The 9,464-nt window shown below is 36.5% G+C and overlaps 1 protein-coding gene across 2 annotated transcripts; it reads left to right on the top strand.

Moving 5' to 3' along the window:
* The first annotated feature begins 2,212 nt into the window (after positions 1-2,212).
* On the top strand, positions 2,213-9,411 carry eef2kmt (eukaryotic elongation factor 2 lysine methyltransferase). Of its 2 annotated transcripts, none has more exons than XM_041778553.1 (8): positions 2,213-2,344; positions 4,524-4,586; positions 4,687-4,767; positions 4,947-5,048; positions 5,372-5,505; positions 5,589-5,830; positions 8,716-8,865; positions 9,277-9,411. In XM_041778553.1, exons 1-8 carry the CDS (start codon positions 2,243-2,245, stop codon positions 9,375-9,377), a joined length of 975 nt encoding a protein of 324 aa, XP_041634487.1. In that variant the 5' UTR covers positions 2,213-2,242; the 3' UTR covers positions 9,378-9,411. The 2 variants fall into 2 exon arrangements, with proteins under 2 accessions (XP_041634487.1, XP_041634488.1); XM_041778554.1 differs by having other exon boundaries at positions 2,217-2,344; positions 4,950-5,048.
* The last annotated feature ends 53 nt before the right edge of the window (positions 9,412-9,464 follow it).

The raw sequence follows: 9,464 nt of genomic DNA, 5'->3' as shown, positions 1-9,464 counted from the left end.
CTAACCCTACCATAATTCTGGTAAAAAGTCTGAATTCTGACATTAAAAAGAATATTCTGACATTTTCAATATGGGTTAAAATTTTAAACTGTTAGTCTGAAAAGTCAATACATGGTCTTAAAATTGAAAGTTAGGAGTTTAAAAGGTCACAGTATGAGATAAAATTCAAAATCTTGAGTTATAAAAGTCTGGATATGACATCCAAATCAAAGTCATGAGAATAAAAGTTCAAAATATAAGAATAAAATTGAAATAATTAGTGTAACATCAAAATATGACATAAAATTCAAAATGATGTCTTTAAAAGGGTCAAAATGTGAAATTAAAGTCAAAATCCTGATTTTTAAATGGTCAAAAAATGAGATTAGATTCAAAATCATGAGTATAAAGGGTGAGAATATAAAGTTTAATTGGAAACAATGATTTTTAATCGGTCAAAATATGACATTAAAGTCAAATTCATGAGTTATAAAAGCCCATAATAAATAATAAAATAATAATAAAAATATATACTTAAGTAAAATTCTGACTTTTTCCTTCTATTTTTTAATTATATAGATTAAAAAATCAAAAGAAAAAAGTCAAAATTCTGACTTTAACCTCAGAATTTGGACTTTTCTCAGAATTTGGAAAAATTCTGTCAAAATATTCAGAATTCTAAGACCAAAGTTAGAATTTTCAGATAAAAAGTCACAATTCTGTGATTTCACTCACAAAGTTAAAAAATGAATTCTGATTTTAAAAAAAAAATCAGTGAAGATGTTGAATTTTTTTACACTGAATGTTTTTTTGAGATTGAATTTTTTTTAACACTGATTTTTTTTCGATGTTGAATTTTTAAAAACTGAATTTTTTGAGACATTGGATTTTTTTTACATTGAATTTATTTTCACATTGGATAAAAATTCATTGGCAAAAAAAAAAAAAAAAAATCCAATTTTGATGCTTAAAAAATTGAGTTTTAGAAATTCAAATTCAAACTCAGATGGCACTGATTTACTTCCATACATAAAGCTTGTTGCGCCCTTATAATCAGATTCATGCTATCATGTACAGGCTCAGCTTTGGCAGAATTTTTCCCAGAATGCCTTTGGACATAAGCCTCTGCTGCACCATGAATGAAGTCGCTGAGAAGTCCCACCAGTGGGGGACGACTAGAATATACTCAGGATGATATACTAAACATGATGGGACTTCCTGGTTCACTTAAGTTTGACCACATAGAGCGGCATAAATGTTCAAGATTAGAGTACGAAATAGATATGAAATATAACAGTGCATTAGACGAAGGAAGCTTAGTTTTAAAAAAATACTTGGAGATGTTGTTTTTGGGTTGATTTAATTCAAATTTTTAACATAAATATACAAGTAATTATACCTTAAAAAAAAAAGTATTTCCAAAACCTGAAATTGTCAACGTTATCAGTTTCGAGTATTTTTAACAGGTTTGGTTTTACAGTGTTCTCCACATATTAGACACTTATGCACCATGAATGATGTTATCCACTCAGTCTGAGTCTGCTGATGGAAGTGGGCGTGGCCTTTACCTGACAGGTGTGCTATATTCAGCTGAGGAGGCCTTCCTAGGTCAGAGTTCATCTGTCTGTCTCTTCCTTATGCTGAATCACGCAGGCTTTTAACGACACCACGGCTGGAAAAAAAGAGTCCAAGATATAATTGTGTAAAGCCAATAAATGGAAAATACACCAGATAAAATATCCATTATGTAAAAAAGAGTAAATGTGACTCATTTTCATATCATAATATGTTGTTTAAGCCTGAGCACTGAGGGCGTGAGAGCACTACTGATATTTGTCGGGTGAGTTTGCTCTTAAAAAAAAGAAAAAATATTATAGAAAATAAAACTTTAATTAATTTATGTTAGAGCACGACTTACCACTTCTCCATTTCCTATATTGAATATATTCACCCATAAGTAAGTCAGAAAAAGAAGTTATCCATACACAGAAGAAAGTTACGTGTGTCAAATAATTTATTTAAAGTTTTAACCAGTTTTTAATTTTAGCCCAGAATATTTGAGTTATAGGACATGAAAAACATAAATGTTCAAGCTTTCTTCAACCTCACACTGACGGTACAAATTAAACCTAAAGAAACACAGCAGTTGGGTAATGCTCCTCGTGTTTCTGGTTTAAACAAAACTACACTACCCAGCAGGCTCGGCGAGGAAGCTTCGCATTGCATTCTGGGTAAAGGTGCAGTCAACAGTAGCACGCGGGAGATGGAGGATCCACGGCAGAGTTTAGAGAATAAGTTGGGTGTTTTAGGAACCTTCCGGGTGTCTTTCTTCGCCATGTGTCGGCTGGTTTCCTTCCCCTGGACTGTGAGTTTGACCAGTTTGAACTGGTTCGATCCAGTCAGGCTGTCTAAACCAAACTGGACTAAACGTCTATCAGAGTTCATGGTCTCCAGCAGAAACAGCGGTTACAGCCAGAATGAGAGGGACAGTCTGGAGGCTCAGATTTTAGTAATTTAAGGAGTTTTTAGATAAATAGATTTATGTGACTAACCGGGTTCAGCTGGTGTTGGTTTAAATAAAGATGTCAGATCTAATGCTCAGGTAAATACTCAGTCCAACTGGACAATTATTATATTTATTAAGGAGAATTTCTATCAGTAGTAAAAATCAGGTCAAATTATTTATACCTGTGTGACAACAGGTAGCAGAAGTCCCAGACCAGGGGTGTCAGACTCTGCAGGGGGCCGGGTTTAGAATTTAGGTCTAACCTGAGAGCCAAACAGGGTCAACATTTAACCCTGATATATCAACCTCATTCTCAACAGCAGTGGATCAGGGGGGAAAAGGCAATAACGATACATGTTTTTATGACTTAATGAAGTCAAAATGTTAACTTAAAAGCCTAAAAATCTGAGATACATAATCCAGCTTATTAGTTCTAAAGGTCAAAACGAAATTTAAAGTCAATATTATGTTTTTAAAAGGCAGATATTCGAAATGAAAGTTAAAATCGCAAGTCAACAAGGCCAAAATATGGGTTAAAATTTTACACTGTTAGTCTGAAAAGTCAAAATATGGGCTTAACAATTAAAGTAAGGTGTTAAAGAGGACAAAATGTGAGATTAAATTCAAAACATGAGTTTAAAAGGCCAAAATATGGGTTCTTTAAAAGGGTCAAAATGCGAGATTAAAGTCAAAATCCTGATTTTATCGGGTCAAAATATGAGATTAGATTCAAAATCATGAGTATAAAGGGTGAGAATATAAAGTTGAATTGTAAACAATGATTTTTAAAGGTTAAAATATGAGATTAAAGACAACATCATTTTTTTTAACTGTCAAAATATGAGATTTAATTCAAAATGATGAGTAAAAAGGGTTAAAGTATGAGATTAAAGACAAAATCATGATTTTTAAATGGTCAAGATATGAGATTAAATTCAAAATCATGAGTTATAAAAGTCAAAATCACGAGTATAAAATATCAAAATGTTAGAATAAAATTGAAATAACTAGTGTTACGGACAAAAAAAGACATAACATTCAAAATTATGTCTTTAAAAGGGTCAAAATGTGAGATTAAAGTCAAAATCATGGTTTTTAAATGGTCAAAATATGAGATTAGATTCAAAATCGTGAGTATAAAAGGTGAGAATATAAAGTTAAACTGGAAATAAAGATTGTGAAAGATTAAAATATGAGATTAAAGTTAAAGTCGTGATTTTTTTAAAGGGTCATAATGAGATTTAATTCAAAATAATGAGTAAAAAAAGTCAAGATATGAGATTGAATTCAAAATCATGTTTGTAAAGTTTAAGTCGTAACTGTGATATTACAATAGAAAATATAAAATGAAGAAAGAATAAATTCTAAATAAATTTCTATGAATTAAAAAGATATTCTAAACAAGGTAAAGTTTACATTTTTATACTGGAGGAAATCTGCAGACCTCGTACTGGTGGGCCAGTTAGAATGATAATATCTGATGGTCTTGTTGGCTGGGTTTGGCCCCCGGGCCTTGAGTGTGACACCCCTGTCCTCGACTCTCACACAACGGCTTAATCATTATTTTAATTATCACAAATTGTAGGCAAACTCCTGAATGGCGCCTAAATTGGACAATGATGTTGGCAGCATTTAAATAATGGGAAGGAGGAACTGGAAAAGATAAAAGGGAATCATCATTATAATATCAGATCATTCAAATCATATGATAATATATAATAATATAATAATAATTATATATTTATATATATATATATATATATATATATATACATATATATATATATATATGGAAGATTGTCTCTGTACAAGAGTGCAAGAGTTTATCTGCTGTTAAAAAAGGCCCTCTGTTTCCTGTCTTTGACTTTGACAGTGGTTTGGTTTCACCAGCATCATGTCATTATTTATCGTTATTTCTTTGCAGAACATTTGATCAAAATTCAGTGTCTGGGTTGTAAAATAAAGAGGTATGATTTGGAGCCGTACCTGCATCTCTGAATTATTTGGTGGCTGATATTTTTTATTTTTTTTTTTTCAGTTTATAGAAAAAGACCTTGAAAGAAACCAATCGTCAGACCTCGTTTTAGACATCCTCAGACAGGTGAGCTGCTGCACAGGTACATTTTCTTTCTCTACACTCATTAAATGGTTCTGGTTCTTGATAATCCAGCAGTGTAAATCATCTTTTCTGTTTCTGACAGACTTGTCTTCACCCTCTGTGTCAGAAGTTTCCTCCGTCAGTCAGATTCAGGAGGTTGTTCCTCTCAGAGCTCATCAAACGGGTCGGTAGTTTTTGTCGTATAACCTCCAGTTCAGGGTGGTCACCCTACTAGACTTTCAGACTTTGAAACTATTTTAATCAAACCGTATTGATTAGATATCAGCAGCCAGTGTTTATCTCATGTCTCAGATAGATTTAATGCTGACCTTTCTGAGTAAAGTTTCTGTGGTCTCTCTGCAGCAGGAGGCAGCAGGCTGCGATCCTCTGGACGAGCTGTACGACGCTCTGGCTGAGGTGGTGGGAACGGAGGAGACCAGCGAGTGCTACAAGAGCTACTTACTGGTACCAAACACACACCTCTCTGTCTACCACCGGGATCCTCTAGTGTGGAGACAGCTCTTCTTTTAGCTTTTTAAATAAACATTAAAATGTGAGTCTGCGCCAGCCTGTAAGATTTGAATGAAGACAGCTAAAGTTGGTTATTAACCTTCAGATTTCCAGATTTCAAGTCTGAATTCCTGCTTTAAAGCTTCAAGTTGATACGTTTGTTCGTGGTTGGAGATGGAGCTGCCCAATCAGCGTGATTTGAGGGGAAGGAGGTGGTAGCTACAGGTGTTGTTTAGTCGGTCTGACCTGGCCGTAACATTTCCGTGTTTTTTTTCCAGCCGAGCGGCGACGCTGTCAGTCTTCTAGAGAACGTAGCTCTGATCTCAAAGGGAACCACCGGCCTGGTGACCTGGGAGGCGGCTCTCTATCTGGCAGAGTGGGCTCTGGATCACCATCAGGCCTTCACTGGGAGGTACAGTTCCTCTAACTCTATTTCTTCCTTGGTGAAGTCTACTAGGTGTCCGAGTCTCTTCCCTTCCTCTTCTGCGTTTTCAGGACGGTTCTGGAGCTGGGCAGCGGCGTGGGGTTGACTGGAATCACCATCTGCCGCTCCTGCAGCCCGAAAAGGTTTGTTTTTAGCGACTGTCACCACAGCGTGCTGGAGAAACTGAGGAACAACGTGGAGCTCAACGGTCTGACGGAGGAGGAGTCTGCTGTCAGCGTGGAGGAGCTGGACTGGACGGCGGCGACGGAGGAGACGATAGAGCAGATCGGGGCCGACACGGTCATCGCTGCAGGTCAGACTACACTGAAGATACAGTTTTACACCAACACACAGTGGGACCGGGTGTTTAACATGACTACACATGGACATCTGACTAATCATGGACCATCACAGAGGCTGGAAAGGTCTGATCAAGTCCAGACCTCTGAATTGTCATATGAAAGGGTTGGCATTAGTCAGTGGGGATTTGTGCTTCAATGTTGACCCGTTTGTGCAGATTTCTCCTGATTACACAGACTTCAGCTGATTTGTTTGAAGACAAAATGCAGCAACAATACAGGGCAAATTCACAAAGGAAAGAGAATAATTGGTTTTAAACTGTAAACCAACCCTGAGATAAACTAAAGACTGTGAGATGATTGTTTGGTTTGTGCAGAATGAGAGAGAAATGCAGCCACAGACCCAGAATCCAAAGGGAATAACTTCTCAGTATTTGTTTTGCATCATTTGGATTTTAACCCTCTAAATCAGTGGTTCTCAACGTTGGGGTCTGGACCCTCTTAGGGGTCATGAGACACTGACTGAGATGGGGTCTCCGGATGCCCCCCCCCAAAAAAGAGTATTTTTTTTAAATTGAAATGTTCACCTTTACATGAGTTTTGCCAAATTTAAACCAATTTTCATCACTTTTCCCACCAATTTTTACACATTTTTGCCTCTAAAAAAAAACAATCTTTGTCAATTTTAAAACCTTTCCAACATTTTTCTGCCTTTTAGCCACTTTTAAACCAATTCAGCCCACTGTTGACCCATTATTGCCACTATACACCACTTTTTACACCCATTTTGCCCATTTTAACCAAATTTCTCTATTTGAAATGCCATTTTTGCCAGTTAAACCCATTTCTGCCAGTTTCTGCCTATTTTTCTGTCTCAGTGAACCCTTTTTTTGACGGTTTTTATCCATTTTTCATCCAATTTCTCAAAATTTCCAACCATTTTTGCCACTGTATAGACAATTCAATCACTTTCTAATTCTAGTTTGCCACTATTTATGCCCATTTGTGCCAGTTTCACCCATTTGTGCCAGTTTCTGCCTAATTTTCTGTCTCAGTTAACCCTTTTTTGCCAGTTTATATTAATTTTTCATCCAATTTCCCCCAAGTTCCACCCAGTTTTGCCACTTTATAGCCATTTCAATTACTTTATAATCCTAGGTTGCCACTATTTATGCCCATTTGTGCCAGTTTCACCCATTTGTGCCAGTTTCTGCCTAATTTTCTGTCTCAGTTAACCCTTTTTTGCCAGTTTATATTAATTTTTATTCAACAAATTTCCACCCATTTTTGCCCAATTTCACCATATTTCACTATTTTATGCCGATTTTGCCACTTTTAAGTAATTTCTGCCTTTTTTTCTGTCTCATTTAACCCTTTTTTGCCAGTTTATATTAATTTTTCATCCAATTTCCCCCAAGTTCCACCCAGTTTTGCCACTTTATAGCCATTTCAATTACTTTATAATCCTAGGTTGCCACTATTTATGCCCATTTGTGCCAGTTTCACCCATTTGTGCCAGTTTCTGCCTAATTTTCTGTCTCAGTTAACCCTTTTTTGCCAATTTAGATTAATTTTTTTATTCAATTTCAACAAATTTCCACCCATTTTTGCCCAATTTCACCATATTTCACTATTTTATGCCGATTTTGCCACTTTTAAGTAATTTCTGCCTTTTTTTCTGTCTCGTTTAACCCTTTTTTGCCAGTTTATATTAATTTTTCATCCAATTTCCCCCAAGTTCCACCCAGTTTTGCCACTTTATAGCCATTTCAATTACTTTATAATCCTAGGTTGCCACTATTTATGCCCATTTGTGCCAGTTTCACCCATTTGTGCCAGTTTCTGCCTAATTTTCTGTCTCAGTTAACCCTTTTTTGCCAATTTAGATTAATTTTTTTATTCAATTTCAACAAATTTCCACCCATTTTTGCCCAATTTCACCATATTTCACTATTTTATGCCGATTTTGCCACTTTTAAGTAATTTCTGCCTTTTTTTCTGTCTCATTTAACCCTTTTTTGCCAGTTTATATCAATTTTTCATCCAATTTCCCCCAAGTTCCACCCAGTTTTGCCACTTTATAGCCATTTCAATTACTTTATAATCCTAGGTTGCCACTATTTATGCCCATTTATGCCAGTTTAACCAATTTCTGCCTATTTTTCTGTCTCAGTTAACTCTTTTTTGCCAATTTATATCAACTTTTCATCCATTTTCACCTACTTTAGCCACTTTTTAATTCCAGTTTGCCACTATTTATGCATATTTGTGCCATTTTAACCCTTTTGTCATTTTTTTTGCTTATTTCTTTCCAGTTTAATCTATTTTTTTCAACCCATTTAATTCTGTTTTTAACAAAAAGGGCTTTGCATTTTTAAGAAGGTTGTTTATCACATAAATGAATACAAGAGATATTTTATTTTATAAGAGTGGTTATTATTCAGGTTAAATATAAAGTATGGTTATCACAGCTTAACTTTACAATAGAAACTTTAGTTTTGCTGATTTCCATGGTCCCCCAGTTTGGCTGGGCCCCAGAAAATTCTCCCCTTTGTTCTCCTTTATGGACGGCCTTGTCTCCACACGACTATTCTTGAATGTTCATGGCTGTGTTCGACCACCTTCAGGTCCAGTGGGGGTCCCCGGTCTCCGGCACCTCCATTTTTGAGGTCGCGGGCTGAAAAGTTTGAGAACCCCTGCTCTAAGTAACGGTCAAGAAAATCGAATAATTTGAAAGAAAAGCAGGGGAAACTCATGCATCAGAAGCCTGGATGAAGGATAGTGACATCAGTCTTTGTTGAAGTAGTTGCATTCTGACAGCAGGTGTGAATCACAGTGAAAAACATGCGAGTTAATGCTCTGGTGACGTTCCCTCTCTGGTTTCTCCCCGGTGTTGCAGATGTGGTCTATGACCCCGACATTGTTGAGGTTCTGGTGAAGCTGCTGTCAAAGATCCTGAGGTGTTCATCCCATGCAGTCCACCCCCAGGTCCTCATCTGCTCCACCATCAGAAACCAGGAGACGTACAGCGGCTTCAAGCAGCAGCTCGGTGAGAGACACGGTTTGGCTCTTAGTAAGGATCTATGAATAGGTCCTATTTATGATACCGCATGATTTAACCTGCAGTATTTACAAAATCGCAAAGCACCAAGGCTTTATGTCACTTCAGATCTTCTGTCGCATTTTTAACCAGAAGATGCTGCAGGGCAAAGAGATGAGGCTAAACTAGATCTAGACCAGTGGTTCAGGCATCAGGACCACCACCTTCAGCCCAAATATCTGAAAGTTTGGATGAGAGGCAGGACAAAATAAACATGTTTAATCTCTCCAGTGGGCTTTTTAGTGCCTGCACAGCACAGGAAGTACACACGTGTGGAAATAACCGCGTTTATAAAAAAGTGAGAAATCTGATAGATTATTAATCTGGATGAAGCTAACTGTCTGTTTGTTGTTTTGACAGAATCTGCAGGAATCAGCCACCGTGTTCTCACAGAAGCCGTCAGTCCCGTGTTTCCTTACAACAGAGACTCTAAGATTGAACTGGTTGAACTGGTCACATGACAGCGGGAGGATAATAAAACTTTATTTACAAATGTGCAGTAACAAAACATACTTTTATACATTCAAGTGCTTCATGCAGCGCTTCTC

The sequence above is a fragment of the Cheilinus undulatus genome, linkage group 21 (genome assembly GCF_018320785.1).
Source record: "Cheilinus undulatus linkage group 21, ASM1832078v1, whole genome shotgun sequence".
Lineage (NCBI taxonomy): Eukaryota > Metazoa > Chordata > Actinopteri > Labriformes > Labridae > Cheilinus > Cheilinus undulatus.
This window is presented reverse-complemented; position numbering and strand designations above follow the sequence as displayed.